The sequence below is a fragment of the Vipera berus genome (genome assembly GCF_964194415.1).
Source record: "Vipera berus genome assembly, chromosome: 7".
NCBI lineage: Eukaryota > Metazoa > Chordata > Lepidosauria > Squamata > Viperidae > Vipera > Vipera berus.
In genome coordinates this window covers 41,922,855-41,941,064 of record NC_138209.1, presented here as the reverse complement: position 1 = coordinate 41,941,064, position 18,210 = coordinate 41,922,855, and the positions used below count along the sequence as shown (strand labels likewise).

The following is an 18,210-nucleotide window of genomic DNA, read 5'->3' as shown; positions in this document are numbered from 1 at the left end:
GGAGACGATTCCCGGGGAATGAAATTCAGCCCAGCAGCTGGGATTTAGAGGAGACGGCTGAGTTTGGGCTGGAAACGGAGAGCCGAGAATAGATGTGTGATTATTATTCGAGATTCGGGTACCCCCCACCAAGCAATTGGCACAACTTCGAGAGGGGGTTTTCCGCCGCCGCCGCCGCTCTGCTCGCGCCTCCCGCCTTTGCTCGCCCTCTCGCCTCCGGGTCCTTCAGTTTCGGTTTATGGACCGCTCAGCCCATCTGGATATTGAAGAGCTCAAGGTACGTGCTCTTGCTCCGGGGCCGTGCAGGGAGGAAGCGGGGGCTGGGTCGCGCTTGGTCGGCTCTCGGTTCTTTTTTTGTGTGTGTGTGTGGGGGGGGTTTCTTGGCCCGGAGGAGTTGGGGGCGCTTTCCGGCGCGGGGGAATTGGGATGGCGGGCAGAAAGGCGGGGGAGGCGCCGGAGGCAGGAGGCGCGCCCGCTCAGGCCACCGATCCCCAGCGAGAGAAGCAGGAGGAAGAGAAGGAGGGGGGGCAAGGAAGGAGAGACCGCGAAGAGAGCTCTGGGGGACAGGCTCCGTGCCGGCGCCCCTCTTTCCTTTCCGGCTGCGCGATCAATAAGCGCGATCCTAAAGGGACTCCGGAATTCGGCGCCCTCAGCACTTCGGACAGCGCCTCGGGCTCCGAAGGCGGGAGCCGAGGAACCGGCGGCGAGGTGGCTTTTTTTTCCCCCCTTTGGGTTGGTCTGCGAGGCAGCTGCTTTTTATCCCCCGCTCCGCCCTCCCTCGCTTCGCGACGGAGCTACCTTCCTCCCGCTCGCTGTCCCCTTGCCTAGCGTCTTGAAAACCGCGCAGCGCCTCGGATCTCTCCAAAGGAAAGGCATTCCCCTGGGGATGAGACGGCGACTGATGTCGTCTCTTCCCGTCCCGAAGAGTGGATCTGGTGGTTCCCTTCGAAAGTCAATCTTCCTTCCAAACGTTTGTACGCAAGGCCGTTTTAGGAAGATCCAGCGGGCGTTCAAGCCGCGATGTCACACGGGGACAAGGGAAGGGCAAGTCAAACTTTGAATGGGGATCGCGGAGTGAAGATCCTCCCCCCCCCTTTTTAAAAAAAGTGTCCCCATCAGATTTCTCCTTCTTTTAGGTTCCGTCTTAAGGAGCAAGGGGAAAGAGCTTGGAGCATGCGCGGGGTGAAGCTGCTGCCCCCCCCTCCCTTATTTTAGAATATGTTCCCTACTACATCAAACGGAGTGGGTTTGGGGATCAAGCAAGTAAGAAGGGAAGGCAGCGAACGTGTTGCAGAAATGGCAGTTGTGGAGGGAATGGGGAAGGTGAATAAAGGAATTAGAAAAAGGAGCAGGAAATGAAGCAGAAAGTTGAGGGGTGCGAGGCAAATATAAGGGATCAGATGAGAAACATAAGAAGGGCAAAACTCAGTAGTGGGGGAGGGAAGTTAAAAGGGAAAAATAGACTCAGAGCTCCAATGGGATTTAAATAATCTTTATCAAGACAAATGGTTGAAAATGTTTTGGTCTGAAGTCTTAAGGATTCTAAAACCTTTGTAAAAGAATAATCATCTTACTTACTGGATTGCTTCATTCTCTGATTTCCCCATTCTTTGTTTTTCTAAAGTTAAGTTAGAATTTAAGGGTGAGTGGGTTATGCCCAAATGCTGTCTTTCCTTGTTTTAATATTAAGGTGTCCTCACATCAACTTTTTATAGGCTGATTCTTGCACATTTCTTCAGAAGCCAACCTCAGTTTACTGAAACCTCCAACCATGAATCAATGATACCTGTAATCATTTAAAAGTTATAATATTCCCTGCGGAATGCAGAGACCCAATATATTTTGTTTTAGAATCTGGAGGATCTGTTCTTAAAATGAAGGTGCAGATTTCCCAGCCGGGAAAGGAGAGTCTTTTTGGAAGATCACTTTGTTGTTTGTCTTTCATCTTGACAGATTCCTCTTGAAGTTTGACATTAAAGTTCAGTGTAAGGATGGTGCTTTTAGCAGAAAATGCCACCTGGATCCTGGATCAGGTTCTTATGTGGAAATCTCAAAATGGGCTATGTCTCACAGACACTTTCCCCCCTGTAGTAGACTACTTTTTTCTAAGGAGCATAGCTGGAGGGAGAGATGTTCCCATTAATCTTCTGGTGAGCAGCTCTGCAATTAAGGCCATGCTTGCAGATGTTTTAGTGGGTGACCTTGAGATCAGCAGCTGGGATGAAAGGGACTCCTGGTGTTCTTGTTTGCTTCGGGTGCTTTCATCAGCATTTGCTAAGGTGAGCTTTAACTTTACAGAGAAGTGAGAGGAAAAGAGGAGAATGGAAGGGAATCTGCCTTCTGTTATCTTGAAATTAAAGACATCCTCATTTCATCTTTCAGGCAGGACCATCCTGCTTATGTTGTTGTATTATCTGCTCTAAGCTGTGCATGTCCATAGGATTGCTGCCTCTCCAAAGGCCAAAAGGGAAAAACCACTGGTACAGGTTAGAACAAGGGACCAGTTGGTTTCCAACTGCTTTTAAAAATGACATGCTGCTTTTTGATCAGAGGGTCCTTGCCCAAAGTATCTTTTCCAGAGATGGACATTATTTGGTTTTTTTTTAGTACATTATGAGTATAATATTGTACCTTGAAACTATTTCCTGCATTCTACCAATTACCCATAGAGGATGCTGTGGTGTATCTATGATACTTTTTCTGTATTTAACCATGCTAGGCTGTGCACACATATTTTGTAAGTTTTGTTCACATCTCTGAAACTAAGGCTGCAATCCTGTATCTCCTTATATTGGTGTGAGTTTCACTGAAGACAGAGAAAGTTATTTTCAAATAGATGGCTGTACTGCAAGCTGGGTTAAAAGTGTAAGAAATTAATTCAAGCCACGGAAGAGGACAAAATTTGCATATGCTATATTTCTATTACATTACTGGGTTAATATTCCAAGAGTGATATCATCAGCATTTTTACTATTATTTTACTATTAAACCCTGCTACTGCCTAAATTATTCAATCAAGGGATTGTTAGGTATCTAGACAGTAAGCACTACAATGTATGTAAGATTTCACCTGTATGCCTGAAGAGAAGGAACAAGATACCTGGAAGGGGCTCTTGGTTGGAGAAAAATAAACCTCATACAGTCAGTGATATTTCCTTTCACTAGCAACTTTTAGACTTCTTTTATTTCTTGCTTTTATTTTTTCCTTTCTAACTAGTAAATATACAAGGGCGGTACATAAACAAACAAATCTAACAAACTGAAATAGTTGAAAAGCCATCGGCAACAAGAGATGCCTATAGAAACAAGTAATAATATGAGAATACCTGAGACAAAAATATTATTGGTTAGATGAGGGAAACACTAGCATTAGCTTTGTATGATTTTTTTCTCTCTTTACTATGTAACCCAACAGTGCAGTAACAAAAGATCTATTTGGTCTGCAGGAGTCCAACTCTGGGTTTTTTGAAGTGGAACTGGAAATTCAAATTGATAAAGAGGTTGTGGTATTCAGTGGCCCACTACAAATAAACTTAACTACATTTCTCTGGTGCCCTGACAATGATTCAATCCATCCATAGATTGGATCCATGCTTTCCAATGGTAAAACAAAACTTGGTGCACAGCATATTTTGTTATTGAAGTATATCCTATGTCTTACATGCTTATAAGCAGGAAAAAAATGATGTTGGATTGGACCAGAATTCTCATTTCTTCACATGGATTAGAAGAATCACATATTGTTTTATACTTGTGTGAGGCCCTGGTTTACTTTTTATAATACACATTTCTTGGCTCTGTTTTTAAGACATAATAAAGAGCATTGCTAGATCAGACTGAAGTTCCATCAAGTCCAATGTGAATTAGATGACTTCAAGAGCACAGGCAAATCAGTAACATTTATTGTATGGACCTCTGTAACTGGTAATACCTGGTGATTAGTCTTCAGAGCTCTGTCTCCTACTTACCATAAATAAACCTATTATATATAAATAGTTGATCTATCCTGATCTTCATGTAAAACTATCCTAGCTAATAATCATCATTGTCATTGTCATCATCATCATCATCAACAACAACAACAACAACATAGATTGGAGAAGCAATTGTACTATACAGATAAATCCTTTCTATGAGCACTGAACCGACTGTCAGTTTAATTCAGTGACACATCCCACTCCAGTGATATGGGAGTAGAAGAACATAATCTCTTTAGCCTCCTTTTAATTTAACCGTATAATTGTTTTATAGATCTATATTTTATCTCAGCACCAGTACTGTCCAAATAATCTTTTGTCTGTTATGAAAGGTGCTTCAACTTCTAAATGCAAATACAACAGAGCATTCTCAAATGGCATTATTTAGCAGGCCATCTTATTTTAAGCCTCTTTCTTCATTAGTGCTAATGTGGAAACTGACCTTTTCATTGCCTCTATATAGCTGTCACCTTTTTCAGTCAGAGGCTGATTTTTTTCCCCATTTCTTAATGTTAGCCCCATTAGTGATGCCTTCATCATCATCTACTTTATTATCATTACTCAACATTACCATATTATTGGTAGCATTACTCCATGGTGCCTCACTTGGACATTCATTTCCATGAAACTTCATTAGCCATGCTGTTCCCCCACTTTGACAAATAGGAAGCAGCCATGTTCAGTTGATCCAATTGCTACATTTGGCCCAGTTTTATTGACATAGATCCAGTATCTTCTCTCCAGAGCAACAGAGTATTCTATTTGGAAATGCCAGAGATTGAACCTGAAATCTTTATGAAAAGTCAGTGCTCTACCACTGAATACTTTCTCTCCCATTAAAGGAAATTCCTTTGGGAAATCTTCTCATTGATTTGATGTCATCTACAAATAGGTGCACTGCTGAAACATTGTTTCCTTCCAGCATCTGTACTGAAATGGAGCCGACTCAGCGGAGTAGTACCAAAGTACCTTTTTAAAAAAGAAAAAAGAAAAAAATGCTTTAAACCTGTATCACCACAAAAAATGCAAAGTATCTTGTTTTGAAAAACTACCTGAGCTACAAAATAACAATTACAAGTGCTGTCTAAATATATCTGCAGAGCATTTCATGAATGGAAAGTCATGTTTATTTGTTTATGTATTAATTGTGTCAGTTTAGCTGCATACAGTTCTCAAGATATGTAATTTGGGTTTAAAAATAAACATTTACTCTGAGATCTGGCCATATGTATAAATGCCCTGTGTCATGAGGAATATCAACATATTCCCCCAACATTTCTGCTAGAGATAGGAACAAAATAGTATACTGTATGTAAGGACAGAGAGGGACTTTCAGCAGTCAGACTGCAAAGTCCCTCTTACATGTTTTCAAATAGGACCCATAATTCCAGTGGCCTGCAGTTGGTACAATCATGGAATAAATTGAAAACAAAACAAAACCATGCAAAAAGAAGAAGAAGGAGAAGGAGAAGGAGAAGAAGGAGAAGAAGAAGAAGAAGAAGAAGAAGAAGAAGAAGAAGAAGAAGAAGAAGAAGAAGAAGAAGAAGAAGAAGAAGAAGAAGAAGAAGAAGAAGAAGAAAGAATTCTTTCTCCCCCACTTTTGCAAATGCAAACCTATTTTATGTCCTAGTAACATGGGCAAGCATTTATAAAGTGGCAGACTGCCCACTTTTTAACCTTCTCCCTCTCTTGAGGATTGGTCATCAGTGTGGCATAAATACTATCACCCTTCCAAATTCTGTTCTTTGGTTTTCTATTCCAGGGATAAGCAGTGAGGGATCCAGGAGGCGGTTTTGCTTCCCTTGAGAAGCAAAAAGTGTAATGAAAGCAGGAAAGCAAGAATATTACTATCTCTCCTTTTAAGAAAAGAAGCAATGGGATAGAGTGGATTTTATGGTGACTATTGCCCCCTTCAATAGCAAAATCAGGATGGAACTCACAAGGGAAATGAAAGGGATGTATCAGCATACTCAAGAGAGTCTTAAAATTTGCTGAAGAGTATAAGCAACCCTTACTAAAAACCTTTAAAATGAACATTCTGAAATCAAAGCCCAAACTAACCAATGAGTGCTTCATATATTCAAGGAATAGAGTCAGATGGGAAAAAAAACCTTTAGAAAACTGGATAATAATGCTTCCATGCCCTACTGTTTGTGGTCAAAAGGAGAACAGCTTACTATCTAACCCTTAATAATAAAAGTGTTTCTGCTGACATTTGCAGATGGAAAGTATGTTGTTGCAAATCACACTTGCTTATCAAACCTCATTTTATGCACAATGTAGAAAGAGAAAAAACTAGAGTTAGCTTTCTTCTCAACTGTGAATCTCTCAAAGAGCACTTTCATTTTTCATTTCCTGCAATCAATGATCTCATGCTATATGAGCATCTGTGTTCCATATTCGATGCTTTAATGGGCACATTTTACTAGAATACTTATTCCCTCCGTGAAGAAGTTGGGTTTCTCTGGATGTGCTCTCTAAGGAGTGGGTCACAAGCATTAGTTTTGTTAGAAGTCATTATTATTATAGTCATCATCTTCATCAGCAGTTACCAAATAAGGGCAAAGAACAGCTAAGGAGGGTTGGCTTATATCAAGAATTACAAAACGTACTAGACATATACATAGCTTCAGTCAAAAATCCATAATTCAGTTTTCTCCTAATTTTATTTTGCTTATTATTACTTTTAAATTGCTATTGAGAGATTTCTGGCAAGTTCTCTAGAGTCCTGTAAATAAGTAGCTTCTGCCTTTGCTCATATAGAGAAAACTGTGCCCCAGGTATACGAGGGGGAAAATTCAAATCATTATTTGAAGCTGATGGAAAGACAGTGCAACTGACTTGCCATCTAATTTTGTGGGTAGTTTGGCAATAAGACTCTACATTGGCTCAAACCAGATTTTTATTTGCAAGCTTACAGCTTACATTAAGCTATTTCCCAAGTCCATTTAAAAGTTTGAGATTCATTAAGCACTTAGCTAAGAGAAGGAATGAATAAAGCCCACTGCTGAGTGCCTCTCTGGCTGTCTGCTGCAATATTTTCAAAAGTTCTGGGCACATTGGAAAGATCAGTTGAGACAAACTTGGAAACTAAACAAGGGAAGATGCCTTTTTTCTTCTTCTTTGATAGTCTTTATCCTGTACAGGTTTGTGATGAAGCAGATAAGAACTTAAATGAGCAAAGAAAAAAAAATCATCCAAGGTTTAGATTTCTAATTTTTTTTTCTTTCTCAGTTTGTACCTCTAATTCAGACATACCATGTATGTATGCATGTATTTGTGTGTAAAATGCGTGTGTGTGTGTGTGTGTCTATACAGTATATAGATACAGAAATATTGTGGAGTTTTATTTTCTTTACCTTATTGGATATTGGAAATAAATTATGTAAAGGTGATCAAGAGTCTGTCTAGGGGGGAAGTAGGTGGGTTTGGGGTGGGAGGGATTTGGGGATATATTGTAAAATTTTGTTTTTGTAAAACTCTTTAATAAAAAAAAAGAGTCTGTCTATCATTTTTCCCTGAGTAGGCAAACTCTCTGGAACCTGAAGAGAACATGACTTGGTGTAGGGGGAAAAGCCAGACAAAGAAAGCTCAAATAAAAAAAATATCCCTGAACTGGATTCAATTTGGGCTCAGGTTCGAAAATATCCCACAATGCATCATTGTAGGAGAGTAGTTAGAAAGCAGATTGGAACATGGCTGATTGTTTGATTAGAATTCCCATTCTGCTGGTCAGGTGACCCAGGCAAAGCATATGCATTTTTCCTGTGTTTCCTTTAAGCACATACACATGCACAGATGCGACATAAGAGAAGAACAGAATGAACACACATATACAGCACTTTCTTTTAAACAGACAGAACAAACTGGCCTTCCCTGTGGTCATTAATGATAAAGAACTTGGAAAGAATTGTGCAGGTTTTCCCTACCTTGTTTTATTCACACAGACCTGGTGTTTCGTTTCAAAGCACACTGATGTTAAGATTAATCAAGGCTACAACTCAGTACTCAAGGGGTGCAAATGACAAAACATTCATGATATCATTACAACATTACATGTTGTGACTTGCATACGTGACTCAATTAATCAATTTTGTTTATGGCTAAAAGTCTCCAAAGCAAGTGACAAATATAATCTGAATTTAGCATTAAATAACACAGATAAAATAAAATAGTTCAAATAAAATATTTATTACGTATTTCATAACAGACATATCCCCAACTCATTCATCCATATACAGCTAAAACTCCCATGTCTGTTTAATGCTTTGTTACTTTCAGTTGGGCAAAATGTTGCCTTATAGGGCAAAACTTTGTCAACAGAGGTACCTCAAATGGTGTGATGTACAGAATGCCATCTGAAGGAAATGAAATTTGAGGATTATTTTTTTTTTTTGCCGCTTCAGTGCTGCTGCTGTGCTGCCATTGTCAGCCACATTCACAAGTTCCTCATTTTCTTTAACAGCTTCCTAACCTCCTTGTCACTTTCTCACTAGCTGCTTCACTTCCTCATCCATCTAGCAGCAGCCACTTAGACATGGGAAGGGAAGGGAAGGGAAGGGAAGGGAAGGGAAGGGAAGGGAAGGGAAGGGAAGGGAAGGGAAGGGAAGGGAAGGGAAGAGAAGAGAAGAGAAGGGAGCTTTCTGATGCTCACTGTCAGCTTTCCACAAGTAAACTCACTGGGCAAGCCAACAGGAATTCAGAAGTCATTCCTACTTTCACTGATTTTTTGCCTGCCTATGTCATTCTGTTTCTATGTTTAGGTATGGACATATCTCTGAAACTGTGACCCAACAGGTTACAGATTATTTAATTTGTAAGATTATTTAGTTTGTTACTAAAAGCCTTATTTTTATAGCTAGTGTTAAAAATCTGGCTGTTGCCACTGTAATTCATCTGCAAGTAAATTTTTTACATGCACAAAAGTACTCTTCCTGATTTGGATTTTAAAATAGGTCAGATTCTTCCTACTAAAGACTCTTACAAAATCCACAGTAGAATAAAATATGATTCACCATTTCAGGATCATTACAGGGATAACATCTTTGAGAAATGGGAATTCTTTGAAATCTTCCATACAGCATATTTGGTGCTAACACATTTAATCTGACTTTTGAAAAGATTATTCTGTACAGTATTTGCTTAAATATCAAATATTTATGGAGTTGAAAAATATATCTGTATTTAATTTCAAAAGTTAAGGTGAACACAATGCTTTGGCTTTAGCCATTAATTCCTGTACTAAATTATCCCATAGTCTTCAATAATATATTGGTGACATACCCCTGCAGAAAAAATAATTAGCATCAGTGTCAATCTGGTTAATCTTTTGAGTCACCTGTTTAAACTGCATATCTACAAAGGATTCAAGATTTCCTGAAACAATCTTTTCTTGCTTTTAAAAAAACATATATTTGCAACAAAAACTTAATAATGCTTAATTAAGCCTGTGCTATAAAAAGGGCATTGCCAAGTTTCCAGAGAATAACAGAATTTGGAACACAACTTGAGAATATGTGTGTCTCAAATCCATAATGGGACATACACCATCATAATGGTGGTATCTGTGTAATGACATCACTACCCATGTATCCTCATTTTGACATCATTGTGATATACCAATTTGGAATCATTAGCAAGAATTCAAATTTGTTTTTATGTTGAATATCACAATATACTGATTTCTCTTAAAGAGATGAAAATATCATAAGCTTACCATCCCCCCCACATCTATATGGAGATAAATTCAATAACAAACTCAATGAAGTTGATGTTTGATTAGAAGATTTCACTCCTTATGGTACAGTACCACAGGATTTTGTTTCTAAAATTTATGAAATTATTGAGATATGTTCAACTTTGGTTTGTTGATAAGTGTATTATGATAGTGCTTATTGCAAGAGGATGTAAAAACATCAGGGCATAATAAATTTGTAGGATCCTGAACTTATTTGTACACATGGAAATATAGTTGCATGAAATAATTCATATATTTAGATGGGGGACACATAAAGATTAGATATATTTAAAAGAGACACAAGAGAAACTTTCATATTTTAACTAAGTTAATTTAATTGCTGCTACATATACAAATACTAGATATATTGCTATAGATTTATGCTATTTTCTTTAAAACATTTGATGCTTGAAACACATTGATTACCACTTTTCCCCATTCATAATCATTTAAATATTTCTTAGAAGTTTAGAAATTTATGGCATGTAGAGCACTTTATTGAATTCCACCTCTCTCTGTGTTATTAATATGTTAATAATTATTAGTATGTTAATAATAGATTAAAAACACAGAGACACAAAACTGCATAACCTTTTATTAATTCTGTACACTCTTATTAACTATTTTCTTGTTGCTTATAATATTATTATATGGCAAGATTTATGTTTTGACTTTCAAAAATATTATCAATACAACTTAGGGTAAAATATGTGAAATGTCATAAATGATGCCTAAAGTAATATGTAAAATATTGTTTTAGTGCAGGAGCAAATCTAGATTGGTAGCATTGACAAAAACTGGCCAACTTAAAAAAAATACTTGCTTTCAGTCAGAAATACAATGCTTTTCACTGGATGGGCTGTTTTGGGGACAGTGATATCATCAAAGTGAATTGGCTAGGTTTTCTATGGGTTTTTTGTAAGGCAAGGCTCAGAAGAAGAGCTGTCAGGACTATTCCTGACAGCCGGTTAATGCCGGTGGATCCCAGTGGAGCCCAGTGGTCCCTTGGAAGATCTATGTTTCCCGTGGCACCAGTTGTGACTCTGGTTGGTGCCATTGGACTTGTGGACCTAAAAGAATTAGATAATTTGGAAGACCCCAATGACTGCAGAACTGGCCATGATCAACTTTTTCGAAGGACAGAGCAGCGGAGGATTTGGCCACCTAGTAGTGCAGACTTTGATGATGTAACACACTATCTCATCCCTTCTTTCGGACTGTTCCTTATTGCCATTCACATATCGGCCCCAAAGGATTCAGAGTCCCCTGGGTACTGGCCACAGTGAGAGGGTGGCCTGAACTTACATCTGCTGCCCCTAGAGGTGAGAGCTCTAGGGGACATGCTGTACCCAGGATGGATGTTTCGGACCATTCCCCCTGGTATAGGCTCTCCAACTGTCGTGAGAGGGCGGTGGTTGGCCTGTCCTGGGGTGGCACCCAGCTGAGTGGCAGTGGCTGGGTGGAGGCTCGGGACATCTATTTGCTCTCTGTTTGGTTCCTCCTTAAATCAACTGACTATGGACTGCCTATATCTGGACTGCTTTTATGCCTTGTTTTAGGTACTCCTCTACGGATTTGCTCGCCCTCAGGGGTGCTCCCCCTTCCTGGAGGCGGCCCGCCTTTCCAGCCGAGTATAATCTCGAGGAAGGTCCCATTTATTGGGATCCTGAGAGATGGCCGGGCACGGTTATGGGCCTCCGACGTAAACCTAATAGGAGGTCCTTGATTTGTTTTTTGTCAAAATTTTTTTGGGGGTTAGGGAGGAGGGAGGGTTCTTTTCTTGGTTGTTTGGACGAGGGGGGCAGTCCAACTACCTTTGTTCAGGCTAGTGCTGAGGCTGATCGCGGAGGGGAGGAGCGGGGGTCGGCTGCTTCTGGGGCTCCAGGGCCAGTCGTGGGATTATCCATTCCCACGACGATAGGGAATGGCAGCAGGTGTAGGAACAGAGGGCCGTATCGGTCTCAGGGAAGGCCTCTCCGCTGCTTACAAGCGGTGAGGCACTCCGACCCTCTGGTTCCGCCCCGAGGTCCCGGGAGTGAGGATGTGCAGCCTCCTGAGCTCCGGCTGGTGTATTTGAATGCCAGGTCGGTCGTTAACAAGGCCCCTCTCGTCCGAGACTTGGTCGAGGGGGAGCAGGCTGACCTGGCTTGCATCACGGAAACCTGGTTGGGCCCAGAGGGCGGTGTTCCTCTGGTTGATCTTTGCCCACCAGGTTTCCGGGTGCTGCACCGGCCTCGGGCTCAGGGTAGGGGTGGGGGAGTGGCTGTTGTTATGAGGGAGACCTTGTGTCCGCGGGAGGCCACCGTTCCCCAGATAGTCGGGTGTGAGTCTCTCTTTTTGAGATGCGGCCCTGGTGCGCAGTTGGGCTTGCTGCTGGTGTACCTTTCGCCTAGTCACGCAGCAGCAGCCCTGCCTGAGCTGCTCGATGCCCTCTCTGGGCTGGTGGTTGAGTTCCCGAAACTTATAGTTTTGGGGGACTTCAACCTACCATCTCTGGGAGGATCATCTGAGTTGGCTCGGGAGTTCATGGCTTCCATGACGGCCATGGACCTGACGCAAGTAATTTCGGGACCGACTCATGAGGGAGGCCACACCCTTGACCTTGTTTTCTTATCTGGACGGTGGTTAGATGATCTTGGTGGGGGCTCTCCAATTATCATGCCCCTGTCATGGACCGATCATCATCTCCTGCGGCTGGTCTTCCGTTTTGCCACCCCCCGCCGTGGGTGTTTGGAACCACTCAAATGGTACCGCCCCAGACGCTTAATGGATCCCCAGAGGTTCCAGGCGGCGCTGGGGTCCCCACCTGCCTCCCTTGCTCACAGCTCGGCCGAGGCCTTAGTGGAAGCCTGGGAAAGGACGGCCACTGAGGCCCTTGACCGAGTTGTACCCCTGCGGCCCCTGACCCGGTGCAGATCCCGTCGAGCTCCATGGTTCTCTGCGGAGCTCCGGGAGATGAAGCGTCGGAGACGGGGCCTAGAGAGCGGTTGGAGGTCCAGCCGATCCGAACCCGACCGATTGCGACTAAGAGCCTATATTAGGTCTTATCTCGCTGCAATTAGGGAGGCGAGGTCCAACCACTTCGCCACCCTTATTGCGTCCGCAGATAATCGCCCGGCTGCCCTGTTTAGGGTGACTCGCTCCCTCCTAAATCAGGAGGTGAGGGAGGATCCCTTGCAGGGACGTGCCAAGGAGTTTAACCAACATCTGTCGGACAAAATCGCTCGGATTCGGACCGGTCTGGACTCTGACTGGGCAGAGTCTGACGATCAGGACACGGGTGGTCTTGTCGATATCACCTGGGAGGAGTTTGATTCTGTGACTCCGGAGGAAGTGGACAGGATCATGGGGAGGCTGAGCACCACCACATGTTTACTGGACCCGTGCCCTTCCTGGCTGGTTTATGCAGCCCGGGAGAGGACACGCAGCTGGTTCCAGGCAGTTATATCGGCTTCTTTGAGTGAGGGTATCTTCCCCGCCGTCTTGAAGGAGGCGGTGGTGAGGCCTCTCCTCAAGAAGCCTGCCCTGGACCCGGCTGTATTGAACAACTTTCGTCCTGTCTCCAACCTTCGCTTTCTTGTGAAGGTTGTTGAGAGTGTGGTGGCCCATCAGCTCCCTCTGGTCCTGGATGAAGCGGATTATCTAGACCCGTACCAATCGGGTTTCAGGCCCGGGCACAGCACGGAGACGGCATTGGTCGCGCTGGTGAATGATCTCTGGAGGGCTCGGGACAGGGGGCATTCCTCTGTCCTAGTCCTATTAGACCTCTCGGCGGCTTTCGATACCATCGACCATGGTATCTTGCTGCGGCGTCTCAGGGGATTGGGAGTGGGAGGCACAGTTTTACAGTGGTTCTCCTCCTATCTCTTGGGACGTTCGCAGTCGGTGTTGGCAGGGGGGCAGAGGTCGACCGCGAGGTCTCTCATTTGTGGAGTTCCTCAGGGGTCGGTCCTCTCGCCTCTCCTGTTCAACATCTACATGAAGCCGCTGGGTGAGATCATTCGTGGCTTTGGAGTTGGGTATCATCAGTATGCTGATGATACCCAACTTTTCTTTTCGACCCCAAACCACCCCAGTGATGCCCTCAACGTGATGTCCCGTTGCCTGGAGGCGGTTCGGGTCTGGATGGGGAGGAACAGACTCCAACTCAACCCCGACAAGACTGAGTGGCTTTGCATACCTTCATCCCGGGTTTATTTGGACATTCCACCTCTGGCTATGGGGGGTGAACTATTACCCCCCGTAGATAGGGCTCGCAACCTGGGGGTCCTCCTAGATTCACGGCTCACCTTGGAAGACCATATAGGAGCTGTGACTAGGGGGGCCTTCGCACAGGTTCGCCTGGTGCGTCAGTTGCGGCCCTATCTTAGCCGGGATGATCTATGCACGGTCACTCATGCGCTCGTGTCCTCTCGTCTGGACTACTGCAACGCTCTCTACATGGGGCTGCCCTTGAGGACCACCCGGAAGCTCCAACTGGTGCAGAATGCAGCCGCGAGAGTGGTGTTGGGAGTCTCCCGATACTCCCACGTTACACCTCTGCTCCGTGAGCTGCATTGGTTGCCAGTTGTCTTCCGGGTGAGATTCAAGGTACTGGTAACGGTGTTTAAAGCACTCCATGGCATGGGGCCGGAGTACCTCAGGGAACATCTGCTGCCGGCATCAAGCTCCCTGCGCCCTGTGCGTTCCCACAGAGAGGGCCTCCTCAGGGTGCCACCGATCAGAGAATGTCGTTTGGTGGCCCCCAGGGGGAGATCCTTCTCTGTGGGCGCTCCGGAGCTGTGGAATCAGCTACCGGTAGAGCTCCGGATGGCGCCCGATCTTCGCTCCTTTCGTCGCGATCTTAAGACATTTCTGTTTGTACAAGCTGGCCTAGCCTGATGGGGATTGTTGGGGTTGTTTTATCTTTGGTCTTTTAATTTTTCTTGGGGTTTTTAGCACTGTATTTCCATTGTTTTTAACTAGGGCAATTGTTTAATCTTTTTTTAATGTTTGTATTTGCTATTTTATTCTGCCCTGTGAACCGCCCTGAGTCCTCAGGGAGAAGGGCGGTATATAAATGTTATTAAATTAAATTAAATTAAATTAAATTCTGAATTGTGAAAGCTAAACTGGGACTTGCCCCATCATTGATTTTTCCTATTGAAAAGGGATAGTAGTGCATGTGTGATTTCTAAGACCCTGGAACAGGCACAAATGGATTTGGGAGGTTGAAACTCCCAATGCCTCTGAAAAGCATTGCAAGGGCACTATAATTGATAAAATTTCTTCCCTGATGGTAGCCAAATAGACATCTTAAATGGCAAACTGCAGATGCTCACCAGTAGTTCTCTAAGATCTCCTGGCCTTCAAGTAGAATGGATTGTTGATTTCACCTACATAAGAACCACATGAGCTCATAAAGAATGATGCACTTATCTCAATTGCTGCTTCTAGGGACCTCAAGAATAATAATTAACTTCCTTTTATAATATCTAAGAAAATTCCACTGCTGGCAACATTGCTTAATATAAGAAAGCAGGTCAGAGCTAGCAGCCTTATAGAAACAGATAAATCTATGCTGCCCTTACCTCTGGAAACTGCTCTTGCTAGAAATACTGCAGAGAAACAGATTAGCATGATTTTAACAAGGTGATTTTAAAAATAAATTAATCGTATCAGCACCAGAAATGAAAGAAAAAGAAGATGACAAAAATAATCTGTTGTTTTTTTAAAAAAAAATTAACAAGTTTTAACAGTTTTGCGTATGTTTTGGTCCAATTTTCAATATCCAGATGAAATATGGTTGCATAGTTAAGAATAGTATATTACAAAACTGGCTACAGATGGAGAGTTGTGAACATTCTTCTGGCACATAGTAGATTGATGGTATTTGAGAAGTACAGCATATGGCATAAGGAATGTTAAATGAGGAAACTACAAAAAGCTGATTCAGCACTTTTCTTTAATCTTGAAAAACCTGCTTCAAAACCAAGTACTTCAGTTTCAGATCTTAAATATATATATATAGATTTATGTCTTTCACTTGACCTGAGCCAAGCCGAGTCAAGATTTGGTGCCGTGTAGGAGGATTTTTTTTTACTGGTAAAAATAAGTAGGTGGTTTTATTTCAGTAACATGTTCGTCATTCCATAATATAAAATACAACTCAGTAGCAACTGACATATTTTTAGCATTATGCACTGAGCATTTATTCATAGCTGGCTTTGGAGTGAGGAGAGTGTTAAGTGGTTGCAACTACCTGACTAGTTTGATGGACAAACAGCTCTTCTTTCTTTTGTCCTCCTTTTGCATGCCTCCCCAACTCATGTCATTTTCACAAAGCTTGTCATCATCAGTGTTGGATAAAAGACAATTAACCTTTGCAGTTCACCTCCTGCATATTTAATCTTCAAACTCTTCCTAATTAAAGGTCATACAGGAATAAAGTAACACCAGGGAAATTTTTATTCTTGTTTTGGATCAAGAGGTGGCATAATACTGATAAAGAAACAGATCCTAAATCCCAAATATTAGACCAAAATCCCCTCCACACTCATCTGGGGGCAAATCCCTCTGCTCATAGTGAGGTGACTTTCAGAGTCAACAGGTCAAGGATTCAGGATCTAGCCTTGCAAATTCACTCTAGGAGTTACGTAGATACGAATAGATTTTGAGGGAAAACTTCATCAGCCCCTCCAGAAAGGAAGCCAAAAGGAAAGTTCTTGTTTTAGAATTCTGATTCAAAATTGTTTCCAATTTCTTGAAAGTTTTACCCTCATGTTTCTTTTAGAAACAACTTTAGAATTTTTTTAGGCTGGATGAAGATTTAAAAGGATGTCTTTGAACTTATGGTGGCAAAGCTGCCTGAGAATATTTGTTGTTGTTTTCCTAATGTGCACCTACCCATCATTCTACAGCCAGCATAACTGCATAAGGTTCATGATCTGAAAAATCACCAGGGAAGGAATTCTGTCATGGTTGTTTTCTGACATCTTACAAGAGGATTGGTTATAGACAAAAGATGCAGATCACTGAAGAAGTTATTGTTTAAGGAAAGAAAAGATAATCACACAGAAAAAAAATCACAGCCCATCTGTGAGAACAAATTCACAAAATGTTCTTCTCTTTGGACAAAAAAACAGTTGTTCTCCATCACTTGGAATGAAAATGGAATATATATATATATATATATGTGTAGCCTTGCATTAATCTTCTGAATTACTGTAAATTCTCTTTTTTAAATGGATCTCGAATATGGGTTAGTCTGCTATTTATTCCTCCTAAGTGATGGAATGCAGATAACATTACATTGTTTTGCAAAATAATTTGCAGATTAGAGAGAGCATGTTTGAGGTAAAACTGGACTTTGGTTGTATTTGTGGCATACTGTGCCCAAAGTAACTAGTGACTATAATTCCCTTCTCTGGAAATTATAGTGATATGTTAAAGAGTGGAATTGAAGGAAATGAGATAAATGTTAGTGGCTAAGGAAACTGAAGTAAAAAGGTATAAGGGGTGTGAGATGTTGAAAAAAGGATGTGAGGAGTTGAAAAATGGCAACTATCTCACTGCAGAAATATTAAAATACGTACAAATGAAGTATGTTTATGGATGACTATGAAAGTTGAATAATAATAATTTGTTAAATTCATATGCCATTCATATGGATGATTGTGTGTGAGGTTGCATCTGTACCTGATGATTGGAAAATGCCATTGTTGTTCACCTTTAAGAGGAAATTAAATAGCAAGAATGAATACAAAACGTTAGATGGTGAAGTATGCCTAGAAATCATAGAATCTGAATGAATATAAGATGTAATAATGAGCAAAACCTGGCAAGATTCACTGTATTTTTATACTGAGCAGTAGTGTTCAAACCAGATTTTTAAGTCTTCAGCAGATCATTAAGAAATATAGACAGGTGCATGCAAATATATAGAATGTTTATTGACGAAGCAATTCCTCCTTGCTTGATTAATATATGTATTAATGAACATATGAGGAATATTTGTGATTACATTAGAGTGTGTTGGCTGGGGACATGAACATGAACTTTTGAATGGAGAGTATGCCATGTTGCTGGTTGAAAATCCAATTTAGAAGGATTTTATGATGAAATAAGAAGTATGCATTTAAAAATTAAGGAATCAAATACCAATGCATTTGTATTTAACAGAAAGAATGGAACAAACAATTGCACAATGTGCATAAACGGTGAAAACTAGAGCAAGAAGATGATTTGGTAACTTGGTAGATAGGAGTTTTACTAAAAATGATAAAGTGAAAGGAGAAATTTTAGGTTGTTAAAATAGTGACTCAAAGATGGTAGGTAGAATGTGGAGTGTGTCAAAAAATGATTATTTTTTTAAAAAGGGGAGTCTAAGAGTGCACTTCTCATTTCTATTTTAGGAGACTGAGAATTGATATCAGGAGAAACAAAAGTTGAATATACAAGGAATGGGGTACTAAAGTCATGTAATAAAACAAAAAGACATAGGGTCCCAATCAGATA

The 18,210-nt window shown here is 41.7% G+C and overlaps 1 protein-coding gene across 3 annotated transcripts in view; it reads left to right on the top strand.

The window, feature by feature from the left end:
• Window positions 1-238: 238 nt before the first annotated feature.
• The window catches only part of SGCZ (sarcoglycan zeta), a gene marked incomplete at both ends in the record, with an annotated part of 643,673 nt that continues 625,701 nt past the window's right edge, over window positions 239-18,210 (top strand). For all 3 annotated transcript variants that reach the window (XM_081333169.1, XM_081333170.1, XM_081333168.1), the window contains one exon: window positions 239-277. In XM_081333169.1, coding sequence (XP_081189295.1) covers window positions 239-277 — 39 coding nt within the window. The remainder of the gene's footprint in view (window positions 278-18,210) is intronic.